The following is a 21146-nucleotide window of genomic DNA, read 5'->3' as shown; positions in this document are numbered from 1 at the left end:
AATATGGGAACATGACCTGCAAGTTCCCTTCCAAACCTCATACCGTGCTACCCAAATACATATTAGATGTATTAATATAGCAAACCTATACAATATTTAGGTTTGGTGTAGTAAGTGACAATTGGAAATATATTACTTCTTTCATTGTCACAAAGAATCCCTACAATGTGGAAGCAGGTCAGTTGGCCCATTTGAGCCCACACCAATCCTCCAAAGAGCATCCCACTCAGACCCACCCCCAACTGTATCCCTGTAACCCTGCATTTCCCATGGATGATCCACCTACCACATCTTTGGACTGTGGGAGGAAACTGCAGCACCTGGCAGAAACCCAAGCGCACATGGGGAAAATTTGCAAACTCAGACTGGAATTGAACCCAGGTCCCTGGTGCTGAGAGGCAGCAATGCTAACTGTTGTGACACCGTGCCAACCGCTGATCAAAATCCTGGAATTCCCTGGGCAAAAGTCACTGGATGTACCAGGTGGCCTGCTGCAGTTCAAGGAAGCAGCTCACCACTACCTCCTTGAGGGGATGTAGGGGGACGGGCTTACCAATGATGCTCTCATCCCATAGGAAAAACGAATCGGGAAAAGCCAACTGTCTAAAAGTTGCATAAAGAACTTGCTCAGCCTGCGTGTCAAAAGTCATCAATCCTACTAAAGCTTGTGTGGTGGGTGAATTTTAAGAAGTGCTAAATATGAAATCTGTTATTTAAAAACTATAAATGTTGATAACGTCACATTGTGAAACTTCCAACGCCATGGGTATTTAATGAGTTGATCCTCATGGATCTAAATATACAGGTCAAACTCACTTCATTACACACTTAGTATACTGAATGACCAGATTTTTTAATCTTTCTGCGATTCCTTGTGAGGGCAAAGAGGTTCCTCTAGACAATAGATAGGTGAAATGGATAGGGTTCAGACTTCCAATACCAGTGACATTCCTGACCGAGATGGAATAGAGACGTGAAAATGGGTAATCATTGTCATGGGTTTAATGGGCTCTGATGGTAAGGCAATACTTGCCAAAAGTAGTTCCCAAAGTTTAAGGTTCATTTTTCCTTGATTGTTTTGTCAATAAATCATTCTGGATTTTTGAGCAGTTGGTAGGTGGTTTGTTTAATTCAGTGTTTAATGGCTCATGTGTTTTGACTTGGAGATGCTGAGAAATAGGATGTGGTAGTGCAAAAGCTGGATAGTGGTATTCAAAGTGACCATGACACAGGGATCATCCAAATGTTGTTTGCCCAGATTGGTACTTAAATAACATTATAATATTCCAGAGGGTCCAGTGAGTGGAGGAATGTGACAATTATGGGAAATACAAGAACTTAGCAATTTATATATTGATTAACTGTTCTGGAAAATGACAAAGAAGTCATTGAGCTGACAGATTGAAATGACAGAGCAGAGAGTTTGAAAGTGCAGTGCAAGTACTGCAAATAAGATGGTGTGACTCAATGATTAGGCCCCTTTTGGAATACTGCGTGCAATTCTGGTCTCCCTGCTGTAGGAAGGATGTTGTGAAACTTGAAAGAGTTCAGAAAAGATCTATGAAGGTGTTGTCAGGGTTGAAGGGTTTGAGCTATAGGGAGAGGCTGAACAGGCTGGGACTATTTTCCCTGCAGCGTTGGAGGCTGAAGGGTGACCTAATAGAGGTTTATAAAATCATGAAGGGCATAGATAGGGTGAATAGCCAAGGTCTTTTACCCGGGGTGGTGGAGTCCAAAACTAGACGCCGTAGGTTTAAGATGAGAGGGGAAAGATATAAGAGGGACCTAAAGGGCAATGTCTTCATGCAGAGGGTGGCGCGTGTATGGAATAAACCACCAGAGGAAGTTGTGGGAGCTGATACAATTACAACATTTAAAAGGCACCTTGATGAGTATATGAATAGGAAGGGTTTAGAGGGATACGGGCCAAATGATGGCAAATGGGATTAGATTTATATAGGATATCTGGTCAGCATGGACGAGTTGAACCAAAGGGTCTGTTTCCACGCTGTATATCTCCGTGACTCTATGATTCTAATTATTGTAAAGCTGAACTTGTTCATAAATTATACAAATATGACTCTAGTCCCACACCAATGTGGTTGACTCTAATGGTTCTCTGATCGGCATAGCAAGCCACTTTTGGCAATATTTACATTCTGAGAATGAAGACAAAATTAGCATAATCAGACAAGATGATATGGTCCAAGAAAGCGGCACTGGCAAGGCAAGCAGTGTTCAGCACCTAGGCCCGTGCAGCCCAGACTGGCTGCTTCTTTTCTTACTCTTTGTCTTTCCCTTTCTTCATCTTCTTCCTGTCGGTGGTGGCAAAGGTGACATCGCGGAGGAATGTGGCCAGAGCAGGACTCCTGGTGAGTCAGCAGAGGCCTGGTCTGGCGGCAAAGCCAGGGACTCCTGGTAGTGGTAAGCCCAGAGCAGGAACCCCAGGTGTCAGTGAGGCGGTCTCTTGTTCAGCTATATCTTTTCATTCTTTTTAATCTAAAAATTTTCAAAATGGCGCTGGATAGTGGCAACAGTTGAAGCTTTTCACTGTATTTTACTGTGTTGTTCATTGTAGAGTACAAGTGACAATGAATCATCATGATTATCATTATTGTTAACCTTTGAAAATATTTATAAACCTAACTGGTTCAATATAATGACAATAAGATCAGTTTAAGTCCCCTGTTTCCAAAACTTATAAGATATAGAGACTGAGCCAGTGGCATTACAATAAACGGCTAATGAAGAAATACATTGGCATAACGTTTTTGTTTCTAGCCAAATAGTCTGTATCTGAAATGCAATATTCTGTGATTGGTGAGACACAAGAACATTATTTGAAGATCAGACTTATGTTTGTCATTTTCTAGTGATCTGCTAACTTTATAAATGAACTGATGTGTTCTGAGAGTCACTTAGAAATTTCTGAAGTCATGAGATTTGCCTGTAGCTTTTAAGGTGCAATTGCAATATATGCAACATGTACTGAGAGTACAACTAATTGAAATGCGATATCATAAGATTATAAACCAGCTAATTCTTTTACGGGATTAATTATAAAATGGTTACTTTACGGAAGGAACACATTAAGCTCATTGATTCCGTGCAAAAACAAAAAGCTGAATGTTTTATTCTGTAATGAATTGAAAGAAGTAGTTTGACATTTCTTCAGTCCCTGTGATTTCTGCTGCCTCCTGATTAACCTTTCTATCTTTTGCCTAAGTCAGCCACTCAGTCATGCACACAGGTTTCTGGATAATCCCCTTACCTCTACTCTCATGTGCTTTGGTCATCATGAAATCAAACCCCGGTGTAGGAAATCATTTGATATTCCTGTTTCCTGGTCTTACTGTTGGAGATCATGACTGTTCACTTTCTACTGTTAAGAGCAGATGATAAGATTAAGACAAGTATTTCTCAATAGATTTTTCCCAGAAATCTCTGCACTGAGTAATTTTTTTTCATGTGTGGTCACTATACAAAGTTTCATTGCAGTGCTGATTCCATAACATTAATTGTGAGACTGGTGAAGGGGTGCTGAGTGCCAATGTGTGCGTGGTAAAAGATCTAAAATCTGTTTACTGAATCTCTTTGGAGTAAACAGAATTGAAGTAAATAAGACAGAACAGCAAAAAGAAGCTCTAAACAGCTTGTGACTTCTGTCTGATTTTGTAATTTCACAAAGGAAATAACTAATCTTTTAAATTAAGGAATCACTGTAGGCATTGATCAATGTCTTCTATTTTCTAGCTAAGTTGACATTGGATTTTGACCTTGGTGAGCTAATGAAACAAGATACAAGAAATCTGAACAGGAGAGATATGCCAGCTCCAAAAAGCACAAGTACACGTCCTGCTAAGACTGAGGTACATTTATCACAGACTTTGTTTGACAAATATTAAGGCACCAAAAGCTTTCGGGCCGGGCAGGGATGTTCAGCCATATGATGAAAATGGTGAAGCTGCACCCAACAATGTCCAAGTAAAAAGCAGGAATTATGTCTCTAATTGAATTCCATAGGGGCTTTAGCTACCTTATTTGCCTATTTAAACAGTCTAAAGCTGTTTAACAACACCAAATAATAAACTCCTCTTGAAACTTAGCTGTAGGACCATGTTTGTGTAAATTGGGTGCAGGCAATATTTTTTTAAACAAAGATAATATCACAGCCAAACTATTGCATTCATCTTTCATAGTAAAAGGCATATTTATATTTAAAGTCCTGCTCACAATGGTATAATGCAGTACGAAGTAGGAGGACGGACTTATAAGATCAGCTTGGCAATTAATGATTGATACACGATCCTTATTGATTGCATGTTAACTTCAAGCTTACTTTTATTTTGTGAACATTTTTCCAGCTGATTGCATGATTGTTTATTTACAGTGACATGGCATCAGATTTTCCTTTAGGTGTGAGGTTGTAATTACATTTTATTTTCTTTGCATTTTTAACTTTTTACCATGTATAACAGACCTTCAGTCAATGGGTTTGGCAAGGAATCTAATTCTGAAGCACTGCTAAGGATATGCCAGGGAGCCAGAGATTAAAAACTCCTTTGAATTTCTCTCTTGCATTTGGAGTTCCACTGGCAACATATCATAGATGACCATGGATTCTACTTAGAGAATTGTCAATGCAAATGTTTGTCCCTCTACTTTTTTGAGAGGGCTTTCATTTGTATGCACCTTTCACAGACTCAGGATGTCCCAAAGCAGTTTGCAGTGAGGTACTCTTCAAGTTTGTAATGTCCTTGTTATTGTATATGTAAGTTGTACTACTATTGTATTAGCTGGACCTTTGAATTTTAATGTGCTGTTTTATGAAAAATGATTAGCACAGTATAGCTGTAGTGTTGCTGTTTTAAGAGCATTCTGATGACTGAGTGTATCAGTGTACTATTGTATTGTAAGAAGACAATATAGTTCCTTAGCCATGTCTGTCTTCTCAGTTGGTAAATGTTGAATCACAACTTGGGTGCAAGTGAAATCTTTCTCTTTTTCTCAGTACTATGACGAGTACTGCCTTTTTGTTACAGCATCAAGCTGTCCTGAAGTAAGTTTAGTGTTCTGGTCTCATGGTAACCCCTTCTAATCATTAATCATTGTGTGGAATTTTAAAAAATGTTCTTGCTGTCTGTACTAAGTTTCTCTTTATCATCTTGAACTTCTGCACTTTTATCATGCATGTACTTTATCCTTTTTCAGATCCCCACACAGGCATCTTTTTCCAAGCTGAAGAGCTCTTGCTTACTAGATTATTCTGTATATTGGGGTGTACTCGGGCTTATTTTTGATTAATTAGTTGAGCTAATATAAATCATGAATTGCCCAACTCATTGTTCTGAATGGTATATTTCATTACATTTTGAATCGATTATTAAACTTATCTTAACTGTATCTTTTCACAGTCATCTTATGTTGGCCACGGTCATGAATTTCAACGTATACTTTTCAGACTTTCTGGTCGAAGCCCTCTGGTATCTCACTTTCTGAACATGAAAAAGATAAAAGGTAGAAGTTTGAGCACTATGGGACCAAAAATGCAACGCATTGAAATTTCCAAAAGTCCATATCCTTTAAGGCTCAGTACTTTTTCTTGGAATGTCATCTGTTTATATCTTTCTGTGAAAATATTATTTTACTGTGTCCTTATCAATGGTTAAATGATCATCTTTTCACATCAGCAACAATATTCCTGTATGGATGTAAATGTAGTGCATTTGAACTAATCTTGACAGTCTCATTTAATAGTGCTGGTTGCACTGGCAAATTAACCTTAATTCAATCATAACCTCTTTCACTATATGCAAAATTATTTTATGCATCTTGGGAATGTTAAAGCAAAACAGTTAAAAGGTGGGAATCTAGAATTTCTATGGAAATTTATTACAACTATGACAAATAGAGAAAAACAATAAATGCGGGCCAGCTAGCGATGCCCACATCCTACAACTGAATTGAAAAAATACTTTAATATAAACTGTGATCCATGAAGTATGTAATATTGCTGCTGAATACTTTTATAATTTTCATAAATTGTGTAACGGTACTGGGACCATAACTATTACCATCAAGCAATGAGGTTAACAAGGGATAGGAAAGATAATAATGATAGTCACCACAGTCCTTTTGGACCATAGGCTGCTCTCATTAGACAAGACGACTGATGGTGGTTTAACCTGAGGGTCACCATTCCTCAGACAAGGGAGGGGTTGAGAAGGAGAGTTCTTCATGGTAACCTCAGCCAGTATTGGTTGGTTAGTTCAGTTGGTTGGACAGTTGGTTTGTGATGCAGAGTGATACCAACAGCATGGTTTCAAGTAATAATTACGAAGGTTTTAAAAGTTGTTAAGTTGTCACAATACAGTTCATGACTTTTAATATCTTAGCTTAATTTGAGACTCATCTGATTTAAGATTGTAAAAGTAAAATTACTCACAAGACTGATAAGGTAATCAGATTAGGATTGTTTCGCCTTCAGTAATTTGAGCTTTATAAATCAATACAGTTATGTGAGATGTGTTCTGTACTTTTATGACATTTCTTAATGTAATATTCAACAAAATAATTTGTCCTTGAGATTTTCATTTTTTTAGCAACATCAAAATTATGTGAAAAATGATAGAAGGAAATATCAAACGTACAATGTGGTCACGTTGTCACCAAATTATGTTCGTTGTCCCTTGATACAATGTAGGCATCATTGTTTACATATTAAACTAATGATGTTCAGAACTAAATATCATCATCTTAATTAGTTCTATCCTTCCTAAATATATAATTGCTTCCAGCAGGCAGGTTTGGCAGATAGTCATATCAAATTAAGATTTAGCTTTGTATCCCCAAGGCAGTGTCTTCATTCACATCATCTTTGTTATTGTCCTCATAGTCATTGCCTTCCTGTATATGGCTGAATACACCCAGACGATCTTTTACAACTGGGATAATTGTTCCTCATATTGGCTGGCTGCATCAATTTTGAGAGATGATTATTACATATTTTGGCTAAATCCGAGTTGCCTCAAGATTTTTTGACGGATTTCAGTGCAAGCCTAGTGAGTTTTCTTGCCATTTCTTGTCAAACCTACTTCTAACTCCCTACTTTGCCCTCATGATGCCAGCCCTCATGTCTGACTTCAGTGGCATAGTAGCATGTACCACTTCTGAAACAACTCACTACTCAGTGGATATTTGCAATGCCGTGGCCTTGCAACCACACAGCTCATGGCACATAGCCTGTATGACTGACATTCCCTCACATTACAACCCCATTCTCTCACCTGAGTCGCTGTTTAACCACCAGGCCACACAGTTAACATGTTTGTAGCTATATCCTATCTACATATTCTCCAATGCCCAGTGGAGACCCAAAGTTTGTTATTGTCCAGTAGACGAACATCATACACAGGCAACCAATGGGAAATCAAAACATTTTATATGTAGACAGTAAAGGGGAACACAAACAAAACAATAGAAACTGAATAAAAACCAAAAGAACTGCGGATGCTGTAAATCAGAAATTGCTGGAAAACCTCGGCAGATCTGGCAGTGTCTGTGGACAGAAATCACAGTTAACGTTTCAGGTCGAGTGACCCTTCCTCAGAACCGTTCTGAGCTTTTTTGCTGAGCTTTTCCAGCAACTGCTGTTTTTGAATAGAAACTGAAGTTTGCCCTGACAATGCATACCAGATTTCAGCATTATGACCAACAAATATTTTATGGTACATAATGGTCCGGTGGATCCAGCAGTCATCTATTGGAAGAGAGTGTCTATACTTTAAAAAGCCTTTACATGGAAACAAAAAATTGTTCTGAAAGAATATTGCTTCTATCAAAATTTGATTTTTAAAACAAAAATTTAAGGCCATTGTTAAAGAAGTGAAAGTGGCCAGCGCTGTATGGAGGTTTGTACTAAGGCAGTTCGTAGTTCACAAGTTCAGTAACCTGATTATAATGTTACAATAATAAAGAAAGTAATTTCTTCAAGTAAATACTCTAATCTTGTTGCCTACCAATTTGCTGTATTGTTGAAGATCATCCATTTTGTTTTACCTTTTCAGCAACCTGAACTATTAATTCACAATATGCTGGGTGGGCTAACATGGTGGTATCAATCTGCTGGTAAAACTGTTCAGCCCAATGCAAGCCTGCAGCACAAGAATCTAAGTTGGGTCTGGATTTTTAAGTTTTGAATTAACTTGTTGCTGATTAAACTTTCAATGCTAAGCCTTGACCTTAAATGAAACTACAGTTTTGTTCATCATCCCAGGAGGCTTTGAAATTATGTTGAGTTGCACATAACTGATTTGGACCCCGTTTTAAAAAGATTCTAATGTTGCTTTTGGCTCCATTTTCTTAATTTGTCCTCTGTCTTTAAGTATGAAATTGCAAGATGAATGAGAAAATAAAAACAAGGCAATTACTACCCAAGGATACTAAATAGTCTTAAAGTAGTTAACATTTTAACTTTAACTGAAACCAGTGCACGCCACTCTCTCCAACCTACCAAGATCTAATCAAAGAAACAAAGAAACGAAGTAAAGAGCGCCACCAGAAAATTATTGAGTAAGTTAAAAATCTACACTTATTTTTATTTTAGGTCACATTGTCACCACATTGATTCTTATTTTGAAAAAATAGTTCAACCGTTTGATTTCAGAGTAAAGTTTACATCTTAAATTTAAAGTTTACATCAACATTTAACTGTTGTGCTAATTGAATGCATAGATACAGCATATATTACGCAATTAATGCTGTTCTGCACAGCGATTACTAAATAATTCACTCGTATCTCTTCTGCATTTTATTTTTTTTGTTTTTTAGTTTACATGAGCAAACCCAAAAGGCACTCACAGCACTAAGATGGGATCGAATCCAGTTTAACAGGAAAATTGACAGGTTGTACTACTTTTGTTCAAAATTCTATTGAAGTAATGAAATGGCAATCGCCAACTCAAAACTAGGATGCTGCTTTTGTGAGAACTTTGGAGTGAAGTGAGAAAAGTGCATGCTATTAATGCAGTCTTTGGGTTCTTTCAATACAACATTTGGAATGCAATACTAACATCAAAAACTGATGTTATACTTTAGGTATTGCTGTTCCCTTTTAAATAAAATGGCTTCCATAACAGCAAGAAACGTACAGAAAGTTATGACCGATATCATAGAACTCAATTAAGTTTTTTAATAGACTTACAGGAGATTGTGAATGCAAAACCTCTGGAATTATTTAAGGAACAAATGGATGTTTATGACTGTATGTTCACTGGATTGCAAGATATTTATGAACTTCCTGATATCCATGCCGAATCTTCCTTTTGTGTGTTTGAATCCATGTTCCATTGTGTCACTTTTATAAATTAAAGGGAATTTTTCAGATAAAGCTTTTACTTCTCAGATACCTCTTTCAAGGTTGAGGCAGGTGATGAGGAAAGTCTGGTTGTCATTGTCGACCTGGACTTGACAACGCCATTGATAAGGTACTTCATACTAAGTTACTTCAGGAACAGGCATATTGTGGTATGCATTAGAATTCAATTTCATTGGACCAAGAATTAGCTCAAATCTCAGGATCAAAATAGTTTTAGTTAATGGATGTTGTTAAACTGGTGGAATGTAACTAATGGGCCCCAATGTTTGCCAGGGTGAAGGGTATTTCTACCTGGCAGAACTGCCAGGAGAAGTCAGGAATCCAAAGACCCATCCCCAAACCTGGCATCTCTCATTTTCATGGGGAGGGTTTGGGCTGAGCTGTAGCTCATGTATGTGCAATTCTCAGAGGCAACTGGCCATTTAAATGGTGAAGACCTCCACTGAAGTTGGATTTCCTTGTATCTGGAACTTGAAGTATAGTGCTTGGACCTGGTAAGAGAGGTCTGGTTCCAGTCTCCTGATTAATACTCATGCTGAACAATATGTGAATAGGCACAAAAGGGAAGGGAAAGGGGTGATATGTGGGGACATATGAGTTGGCATAGGGTCTGTGAAGAGTTATGGGTTTGATTGGGGTCACAGGGGTATTAGAGGACATGGTAAATGGGTAGATTAGCATGACGGTATGATGTACCATGGTTACAAGTGTAGGTTTGTATAGAGAGTAATGGTGTGAGAGTAGTAGGGATGTCAACCTTGGGAAGCAAACAGCTACTTCAATTTTTTTCTTGGGTCACCTGGCCTGACTCTCAATCCATTCCCTCTCCAAATCTAAAATGAGAGCAATCAATTTTAAAGGTGGAGTTTGGAGAGCTGGGATTTCTCCTGACTCTACCTGATCCAAGAGTGAAAATCACAGCCCTGGTATTTCCACCAGACATCAGTCACAGGACTGCCTTGTTCTCTATGACTGGTCTGTGGTGGTGGCCATATGATTTGTGATCCCGCACACCAAAATCAGTGCGAGAGTTAACATTGTAGAGGAGTGATATCAGATGCAAAAAGTTTTAAATGTATTAAGGTTGTAGATTGTATAGAACAAAACTGAAAGTAAGTAAGAGAGGAAAAGAAAATCTTCTACATTGCATAGACCTTTAAAGCTTAATAAGAACACAAGAGCATAAAAAATAGGAGCAAGGCTAGTGCATTCAGCCCATCAAGCCTGCTCCACTTTTTTCTATAAGATCATGCCTCAGCAGAGATATTTGTATCATTGATGATCATGGGTGAGGTGCTGGAAGACTGGGAGGTGGCTAATATTGTGCCTTTATTTAAGAAAGGCTGCAAGGAGAAGCTAGGAACTATGGACCGGTGAGTCAGACGTCAGCAGTGGGTGAGCTGTCAGACGGGCTTCTGAGAGACAGGATTTATGTGCATTTGGACAGGCAAGGACTGATTAGGGATTGTCAGCAGGACATTGTGCATGGGAAATCATGTCTCACAACTTGACTGACTTTTTTGAAGATTTGACCAAGACGATAGATGAGGGCAGACGGTAACATTGTCCACATGTCCATGTGGACATTACTAAGGCCTTTGACAAGGTTCCACATTTTAGACTGGTTAGTAAAGTTAGATCACATGGAATTCAGGGAGAGCTTGCCAATTGGATACAAAATTGACATGACAGTAGGAGACATAGGATGGTGGTGGAGGGGTTTGTTTTTAGACTAGAGGCCTATGACCAATGGTGTTCTTCAGGGATCACTGCTGGATTCGCTGTTGTTGTCATTTATATAAATGATTTGAATGAGAATTTAGGAAGCGTAGTTAGTAAGTTTGTGGATGACGTCAAAATTGATGGTATAGTTGACACTGAAGAAGATTATCTAAGATTGCAAAGGGATCTTGAAAAATTAGGCCAATGGGCCAAGGAATGGCAGATGGAGTTTAATTTAGATAAATGCAAGGTGTTACACATTTTGTTAAGATGAACAAAGGCATGACTTACACAGTTTCTTATAAGGCCCTGGGAAGTGTTGTCAACAGAGAGACTGAGGGGTTCAGGTACATAGTTCCTTGAAAGTTGTGTCACTGGTAAACAGGTTGGTAAAGAAGAGCTTGGTATGCATATGCATGTCTTCATTGCTGAGACCATTGAGTATAGGATTTGGGACGGTAACCAATCCTCAATCCATCCTAATATATTACCCACAATACCATGAGCTCCTATCTTGTGGAATAACCTTTGACATAGCACCTTATTAAATACCTTCTGGAAATCCAAAAACACCGCATTTACTATTTCTCCTTTATTGCCTCTGCTTGCTTTATTGTCAAAGAACTCTAGCAAATTTGTCAAATATGATTTCCCTTTCTCAAAACCATATTGACTGTGATTGCATTAAGTTATGTCCTGCTATTTCTCCCTTAATAATAGACTAGCATTTTTCCAAAGACACGTTAGGCTAACTGGCCTACAGTTTCTGCTTTCTGTCTCCCTTCCTTCTGGAACACAAGTGTTACATTAGCAGTTTTTCAATCCACTCGAACCCTCTTAGAAATCAAGTGGGTTCTCGAATATTTCAATCAATGCCTCCACTATCTGTGTAGCCACTTGCTTTAAGATCCTTGGGTGTAGGTGCTCAGGTCCTGGCCACTTGTCTGTCTTCAGTCCAATTAGTTTGTCCCCCAGGATAGAGACGGTTACAATACCTTTCCTCCCATTAGCACTTCACTTATCTGATACCTTTGGAGTGTCTACAGAGTTCTGCCTCATGAAGTCTGTTGCAAAATGTTAGTTTAAAGTTATTTGGCATTTCCTTGTTCCTTGTTATCAGTTCCCTAGTCACATTCTCAATGATCCCACATTCACTTTAGCTACACTTTTTATATACCAATCTTGCCGATTGTTTTTATATTTCTTATCTATTTAATTTCATAATGAATTTACTTCTTAATATTAGCTTCTTAGTCATCTGTTGCTGATTTCTAAAAATAAGATCCCAACCCTCTGGCTTAGCACGAGTTTTCACTGTTTTACATGCCTTAGTTTTTGACCGAATACATTCCTTGACCGTCTTTGTTAACCATGGGTGGTTTACCATTCTCATCAAGTTCTTCTTTTTGACTAGAATAAATTTTTACTGAGTGTTCTGAAGTATCAGTTGAAATGTCTGCCACTACTGACCTTCCCCTTAGCTTGTTTTCTTAGTCATCTTCGGACAACTCTTTCTTCCTAAGTCTGCAGTTACTCTTATTTAAGTTCAGGACCTTGATTTAAGAGCTGAGTTACTCTCCCTCAAACTAAATTGAAATTCTGTCATGTTGTGATTGCTAGCCTTCTGCAGCATTCTTAATTATGAGATCGCTTATTAGTGAAACATTATTTATTACACATTACTAGATCTAAAATAGCCTGTTCCAGTGTAGGTTGTGTAATGTATTATTCTAAGAAACAATCCCTGATGAATTTTACAAATTCATCTTCCTTGTTACCTTTGCCCATCCTATTTTTCTAATCAATGTTCAGATTAAAATCACCCATGATACTTATTCTGCCCTTCTTACATACCTCCATTATTTCCTGATTTATACTTTGCCCTATAGTGAGGCAACGCACTGGGACCCTATAGGTGATGCCCAACCATGACATCTTGCCCTTGCCATTCCTATTCCTACCCAAACTGCTTCTACATTATGATCTATTGCACCTGTAGGACTACTCATCGCCACACTGATGCTATCTTTTATTAACAACCTTACTGCACCTCCTTTTCCTTTTTGCCTATTCTTCAATGCCCTTGAATATTGAGTCCTGGTCACCCTGCAATGACTATCAAGTTATATTCATTTATTTCTGTTTATTCTGTTTGTGCCAGTGACTCATTTATCTTGTTTAAAAATACTGTGTGAATTCAGATGAAGCGCCTAAAACCTAACCTTTTACCATAATTACTTATTTTGGTTCTAATTTTCGTGGCACTCTTCTGCGTATATTTTCTGCCACTTCCTGTCACACTTTCATTATTTGTTTCTTCACTATCCGGCATCTTTTCTGTGTTGTTTGTTTTGATTCATTTTATATCCAGAAATGCTCTTACACACAACTGAACTTTCTTTTCCCATTACCAAATCACCCATGGTATTTTTTCCACCTATTAACCACCACCAGTAAATCACCCGTGTTTCCAATTGAATAATTTACATGCAAAGCTCATTAAGGGAAATGCAAACCATCAAACATAAGGCAGAGATAGAGAGGGTCTTTTTGCTTTTTAAAACTTCCCTTCAATTAAGCCCTCCACCAACTAATTAGATTAAATCTCTATCTACAACCCTAGTTGTTCAATTCACTGAACACCGGTCCCAGCATGGTTCTAATGAAGTCCATCCCATGAAACAGGTCTTTTTCCTCAGTGCTGGTGCCAGTGTTCAATGAATCAGAACCCATTTCCCCCATGCCAGTCTTTGAGACATGCATTTACCTCTCTAATTTCATTTAGCCAACAACAAATTGCACATGGCTGAGGTAGTAATCCTGAGATTATTGCCATTGTGGTTCTGCTTTCAAATTTATCCCGAGCTGCTCATAATCCCTCAGCAGAAACTCTTTCTTAATCCTACTGTGTTATTGGTTCCTATGTGAACCACAAAATTGGATCCTGCTCCCATTCCAATTTCTTCTCCAGCCAGAAGATATGTCCTAAACTTTGGCACCAGGTAGGAAACACAGCCTCAGGACGCTCTGTGTTTGCTGCAGAGAAAAGTGTCTATTCCCCTAACTGTTGCTATTCCCTATTATTACTCCATTTCTCTTTTCTTCCCCGACTTGAGCTCTGTACTATGGTACTTTGGTCAATTTGTTCATCCTCCCTTCACTCTGTGCCCTCTTTCACACTGGAAGCAAGGACCCTTTGCCTATTGGACAAGGGCACTGGCTGATGCTTCTCCAAAGTTAGATTCTGGATCCCAATACCTACATCACACACAGCCACACCCTCCTTGACTATGGACCAAATTTGATGTAATTAATTTTAGGAATATGACTGTCTCTTGAAACACAGTGTCTAAGTAACTCTCCCTCAAATTTCCTCAAGCAGCCAATACTTGCTGCAGGTGTCATACTGGCATTCACAGTGCCCACATACAACATCTGTAACACTTCACTTACCCAGCCACCTCTATTCAATTGAATTAATTAATCTGGTTGTCTATTAGTTTATAAATGAACCTTCTAAGTGTACTCTTCTGCTTCTTTTTATATTCCTATTCATTCATGGGATGTGGATGTCACTAGCAGAACCAGCATTTGTTACCCATCTCTAGTTACTCTTGAGAAGGTGGTGGTGATCTGTCTTCTTGAACTGCTTCAGTGTACGTGCTGCAGGTAGACTTTCCATGCTATTAGGGAGGGAATTCCAGGATTTTGACCCAATGACGTGGAAGGAATGTCAATATATTTCCAAATCAGGATGGTGGGTGGCTTGGAGTGTAACTTGAAGGTGGCGGTGTTCCCATGCATCTGCTACCCTTGTGCTTCTTGATGGAAGTGGTCATGGGTTTGGAAGGTGCTGTTTAAGGAGTCTTGGTGAATTTCTGAGGTGCATCTTGTAAATAGTACACACTGCTGCTACCGAACATTGGTGGTGGAGGGCGTGGATGTTTGTAGATGGTTCCAATGAAGCAGGTTACTTTATCCTGGATGCAGGGAGACCAGAATTGAACGCAGTATTGCAGAAGTAGCCTAACCAATCTCCTGTATAACCACATGTCCTCCCAACTCCCATACTCGATGCAATGACCAATAAAGGCAAGCATACCAAACACCTTTTTCACTATCCTGTCTATTTGCGACTCCACTTTCAAGGAGCTATGAACCTGCACCCCAAGATCTCTGTTCGGCAACACTCCCCAGGATCTTACCATTAAATGTATAAGTCCTACCCTGATTTGTCATACCAAAATGCAACACCTCACATTTATCTAAATTAACTCCATCTGCCACTCCTCGTCCCATTTGTCAATCTGTTGAAGGTCCTGTTGCACTCTGAGGTAACCTTCTTCTCTGTCCATACCACCAACTGTGGTGTCATCTGCAAACTTACTGACCATACCTCCTATATTCACATCCAAATAATTTATAGAAATGATAAAAAGCAGTGGACCCAGCATCAATCCTTGTGGCACACTGCCTGTCACAGACCTCCATACTGTTAAAAATATTTTTAATCCCCTCACATTTTTGGTGACATAACGGCCTTGGAAATGTCAGAACAGAGCTCAAAGAACCTCAGCTACTGAAACAGAATGAACAACTTTAGAACTGCCTTAATTGCCTCATAGCAAAGTCTACACAGTAATGCTCAGTAAATATCTGTACTGGCTTGCAAAGTACTGCCACAGGCAGAATACGCTGTTTTTGGTGTTCTCCAGGCATTGGCCTTACATCAAACAATGTAAAAGCAGTATAAAGATTAGAATTCTGGAGAGAGTACAATTACCATATCTAGATTAGAAAGCAGAAAACAATTGTTTTAGCCAAAAACACAGCTCCTGTTTCTGGACATTATCCAGTAGCAATGAAATGCGCTGATTAAGAGACTGTCAGGTGAGTAAACATCATGGTCTGCTGTGATGCCATTTATAGTTGAATAGCCTCACACTAGACTTGAATATGAAAGTTTTGTTTTGCCATCACTTAGACTGTGAGTACCTTAGGATAACAAGGTGTAGATCTGGATGAACACAGCAGGGCTTTCCTGCTGCTCTGATGCTGCTTGGCCTGCTGTGTTCATCCAGCTGTACACCTTGTTATCTCAGATTCTCCAGCATCTGCAGTTCCTACTATCTCTGAGTACCTTAGGAACCTTGTTGCAGCCAGAGTCGGCATCTGTAAGAAATTGGTGGAAAAAATAAATCTGCAAAATCTACCTTTACAAAATAGTTGAATATCTTTTATAGTCATAAATTTAGAAATATAAATTCATTAAAGAATTCAAGTTCTTTCTCCCTCAAGGGAAGAAGCTGTAACCTCTTTTTGTCTATCACGCAAGGCTGAAAAAAGAGTTGTTCAATAGCACAGAAGATGAGATTGAGTCAATTTCCAACAAATTGGTAAGTTTGTATTTTATCCTGAATGAAATTAACCATATTGTTCATTGATGCTATTTATGATTTCTGCTATTCATTCTAAGAAACTAATTCACTTAACATCATTCTGTAATTACATGTGAAAAGAGCCGCTAGCGTTAAGTATTGATGCAAGAAAACCTTCTGGTAAAGGAAAGAAAAATTTCACGTGAGGATTAGTCACAAAACACACTGGAATAGATCTGCTAACAGCTTGTTGACATTTAACATGTTTTATTTACATGAGGAAATTAGATAATGTAGTTGATGCATTGTGGCTTACTCTGGTTTAATACCTGTAGGACAAAGATGATTTTGCAACCTGAACTTCAGTCAGTAAAATAGATAACAAACACAAACACATCAAATAACTGTTTCAGAATTTTATTTTCAAATGACTTACTGTTAAGGAATGTACCAAAATTTGTCTTTACAAACAGTTTTAAAGTATGCCCAAGTCCCAGACAGTTTTTTTTCAAATTACTGATACTTTTATTTATTAATGAACAAAGTGTATAAGATCAACAAATTTTGGAATCAAGGTCAAAAGTTACTCGGACAAAAGTGAAAATGACTATATAAATTCATGTGCATTTTTCAACTGTCTATCCTATCCATTTAAAGACCAGTCTTTTTCCTTTTAGCTCTGTATTAGTCTATACATTTCAAGCTAATTATCTTGCAAACAAAAGCTCTTGATCTAGGAGCAGCCATTTACCCAGAAAACGTGAGAGACACGCTGGACTTCAGGTGAGACTGAAACTCTGAAATTTCAAACCCTCCCCTACCCAGCATACTCCTGACAAACATCCAAACCATTGAAAACAAGATGGATGACCTTAAAGCTAGACTCACCTTCCAAAGAGAATTGAGGGACTGCAGTGTGCTCTGTTAAACAGAGACATGGCTCACCCCTGCTGCACCTGACTGTGCCTTACAACCTGAGGGCTTCTCAATCCACTGAATGGACTGCTTGGTGTCCTCGAGCAAGTCATGGGGCATTGGGGTCAGCCTCCTAAACGACATCACCGGGTGCTCAAATGTGATGACCCTAGTGAGTCACTGCTCCTCAGACTTAGAATATTTAACAGTGAAATACTATCCATACTACCTGCTACACGAATTCACCTCCACTATCCTGACAGTGGTCTACATCCAACCCCATGCACTTAATGAAGTACGCTACAATCTAGAGACAGAAGACCCCCAAGCCTTCTCCATCATAGCCAGTGACTTCAACCAGGCTACCCTCAAAAATGTGCTACTGAAATACGGAATATGTCTCCAATGCCGACCAGAGCTCCGAACATCTTTGACGATTGCAGCACAAGCATCAAAGATGCCTACCGCTCCAACCCCCATCTGCATTTTGGAAAATCAGACCACAACACTATACTCCTCCTCCTGGCTTACATACAGAAACTGAAGCGTGAGGACCCAGTACAGAAAGTAGTACAGTGTTAGTCTGATGAAACTAAAGGGCTGGGACTGGTCCATATTCAAGAACTCAGCGGCCAACCTAAATAAGCATGCTGCTACCATTACTGATGTCATTGGTAAGTATGTCGATGACTGCATGCCGAAGAAGTTGAACCAAACACTCCCCAAATGGAAACCACGGATGAATTAGGAGATCCACTCTCTACTGAAGTCCAGGTCCGAGGCATTCAGGTCGGGTGACCCTCACCTGTAAAGGAAATCCAGCTACAACCTTTGCAAGGCCATCTGGGATGCCAAGCGGCAATTCCAGACTTACCTCATGGACACCTGTTGTTTGTGCCAAGGCTTACACGACAAAACAGGCTACAAAGTGAAGTCAAACAGAATCACGGGCAATAGTACATCCCTACCTGATGAGCTCAATGCATTCTGCACTCGCTTTGAACAGAAGGGCAGTGAATCAATGTCACCTGTCCCAACAGACTCGGATGCACCTGTACCCACTGTCAGCGCCACAGACGTTAGATCTGCTGCCTTAAGGGTGAACCACAGAAAGCTACCGGCCCTGATGGAGTCCCTGGTTGTGCATGCAGATCCTGTGCAGACAAGGTGGCGGGAGTATTTGCAGACATCTTTAACCTCTCCTTACTACGATCTGAAGTCCCCATCTGCTTCAAAGAGACCTACATTATCACAGTACCAAAGAAGAATCACGATGCGTGCCTCAATGACTACGGCCCGGTAGCTCTGACATCCATCATTATGAAGTGCTTCAAGAGGTTAGTCATGGCTCACAGCAAATCCAGCCTCCCAAATTGCCTTGATCCCTCGCAATTCACCCACTGGCGCAAAAGGTCTATGACAGATGCCATCTCACTGGCCCTACATTCATCCTCGGAACATCTGGACAACAAGGACACCTATGTCAGGCTCCTATCTATTGACTACAGCTCTTGCCTTCAACACCATAATTCCAAACAAACTCGTCTCCAAACTCCAGGACCTAGGCTCTGCGCTCCCCACTCTGTACTGAATTCTTGACATCCTCATCAACAGACTGCAGTCAATTAGGATAGGCAACAACACCTCCTCTGTGATAATACTCAACATCAGTGCCCCGCAAGGCTGTGTACTAAGCTCCCTACTGTACTCCTTAGACACATATGACTGTGTGGCCAAATTCTGTACCAACTCCATTTACAAGTTCGCTGATGACACCATCATGTAGGTCAGATCTCAAACAACAACGAGACAGAGTACAGGAAGAAGATTGAGTGCTTGGTGGCATGGTGTAAAGACAACAATCTCTCTCTCCACCAAAGTCAGCAAATGAAGGAGCTGGTCAGGGAGCAATATGAAGGGCATGCCCACCTGCATCAATGATGCGGAGGTGGAGATGGTCGAGAATGTCACAAATCACTAACACTCTGTCCTCGTCCACCCACATTGACACTACAGTCAAGAAAGCACAATGCCTCTAATTCCTCAGGAGGCTAAGGAAATTTGGTATCTCCATAAAGACACTTACCAATTTTTATAGATACACCATAGAAACCGTTCTATCTGGATGCAACACAGCGTGGTATGACAACTGCTCTTCCTGTGACCACAAGAAACTACAGGGAGTTGTGAACACAGCCCAGTCCATGACTCAAACCAGCCTCCCATCCATTGTCTCCATCTATACTTCTGGTTACATTGGGAAAGCAACCAACATAACCAAAGACCCTGCCTACCCCGGTTACACTCTCTTTCACCTTCTTCTGTCGGGCAGAAGATAAAAAAGTTTGAATACACATACGAACAGATTCAAGAATAGCTTCTTACCCCCTGTTATTTTGAATGGACCTCTTAAATGTCAATGTTGTTCTCTCTGCATCTTCTCTGCAGCTGTAACACTATTTTCCTGCACTCTGTTCTGTTACCCCGATGCACCTCGATTGTACAAATCTGCCTGTAAAGCATGTAAGACAATACTTTTCACTGTAAGTCGGTACACGTGACAGAAATAAATCAAATCACCATGATGTGTTCTAATTAACTGCCTGGTTGGAGCACCAGTCTGCAGGTTTTGAATTCAGGCTGGCTGGATTTTGGTGATAATACAGTCTTCCTAATGGGTAGTATACTTAATGAATACATCAACCTTTCTTTCAGAGCACACCTGTTTCTTAATAGAACATAGAGCATAGAACAGTACAGCACAATACAGGCCCTTTGGCCCACGATGTTGTGCCAACTACTAATGTATCATAGAGAAAACAATCTTTGAGGCTGAAGGTGCAGCATGGAATATATCTGGCAAAGTATACACAAAATTAAAGCAACATGAATTTTGTTTTTTCACTGTTGTGTTCATTTCCATTAGATCATTAAAGCCAAAGAAAACAAAGAGGAATCTCAAAAACCAAGTTCAACAGAAACTGAAACAGAGTCAGAGACGGACACTGATGACGATTATAAGGACGATATAAAATGCCATGAGAATCTGTGTGTATTGCAGTTTTCACAAGAATTATTACCAATCATAACCATTGAAAAGGTTGGGTAAAACACTGAGCTGCAATTAAATGTTTTTTGCCACAAAAAAAAGACATCCTCTGTTATGGTCTCAGGACAAATTAAACAAGCTGATTGCTTCTTCACAATGATTCGTGATTATCTCAAATTTATTTTGAACAAATGTGTCTTAATTACTCAAAGTAATAATGACTAAGCAGACCAGCTCTCATATTGGGGGGGTGGGAAGGAAAAATGGCCTCCTTATTCCCACAGGTCTTTCAAGTTATTTAGGCCTCATGATAAACTGTTGCTCCTCCTGCAGGCTGGGTAGCAAACAGGCTGTGTGTGTGTAAAGCTGCTCTTTGAACATCAGCTTTGTAATAGTCTTCTTGCACTTTTGTCAGGAAGCTATCCAAGTTGTTGGTGGGCACCATTGACACTATGCAGCCTCCCCATCCAGCACCAGTTAGCCGTGAACCAATAGCACCAGCTTGTCTGAAAAATAATGAATATAAATATCAGCAGAATGTGAGCATTCATTTTTCATGTCACAATTATCTATAAACTTCTCAGGATTTTATGTCTAAGAATTTTGTTTCATTTGATAGCCCATTTTCTTAACCCTCTTCAAATTTTTGTGCTCAGGAAAATCAAAGATTTAATTAGTGTGAGGGAATTGAATATTTCTCAGGTCA

At 39.4% G+C, this 21146-nt stretch overlaps 2 protein-coding genes across 4 annotated transcripts in view; one reads left to right on the top strand and one right to left on the bottom strand.

Annotated features, from left to right (window-relative positions):
• LOC109916356 (protein FAM227B-like) overlaps nt 1-20600 on the top strand; it is a 261439-nt gene extending 240839 nt beyond the window's left edge. For 2 of the 3 annotated variants that reach the window (XM_048615832.1, XM_048615831.1), the window contains exons 11-16: nt 3754-3869; nt 5415-5575; nt 8494-8571; nt 8830-8904; nt 16434-16494; nt 20318-20600. In XM_048615832.1, coding sequence (XP_048471789.1) covers nt 3754-3869; nt 5415-5575; nt 8494-8571; nt 8830-8904; nt 16434-16494; nt 20318-20500 — 674 coding nt within the window. In that variant the 3' untranslated portion in view covers nt 20501-20600. Of the gene's footprint in view, nt 1-3753; nt 3870-5414; nt 5576-8493; nt 8572-8829; nt 8905-16396; nt 16495-20317 lie in introns of all 3 variants that reach the window. The other variant, XM_048615833.1, reaches the window with a different exon arrangement.
• galk2 (galactokinase 2) overlaps nt 16878-21146 on the bottom strand; it is a 115364-nt gene continuing 111095 nt past the window's right edge. Inside the window, exon 10 of the mRNA XM_048615834.1 lies at nt 16878-20946. Coding sequence (XP_048471791.1) covers nt 20739-20946 — 208 coding nt within the window. The 3' untranslated portion in view covers nt 16878-20738. The remainder of the gene's footprint in view (nt 20947-21146) is intronic.

Source organism: Rhincodon typus, chromosome 33 (assembly GCF_021869965.1).
Source record: "Rhincodon typus isolate 14 chromosome 33, sRhiTyp1.1, whole genome shotgun sequence".
NCBI classification, from domain to species: domain Eukaryota; kingdom Metazoa; phylum Chordata; class Chondrichthyes; order Orectolobiformes; family Rhincodontidae; genus Rhincodon; species Rhincodon typus.
This window is presented reverse-complemented; position numbering and strand designations above follow the sequence as displayed.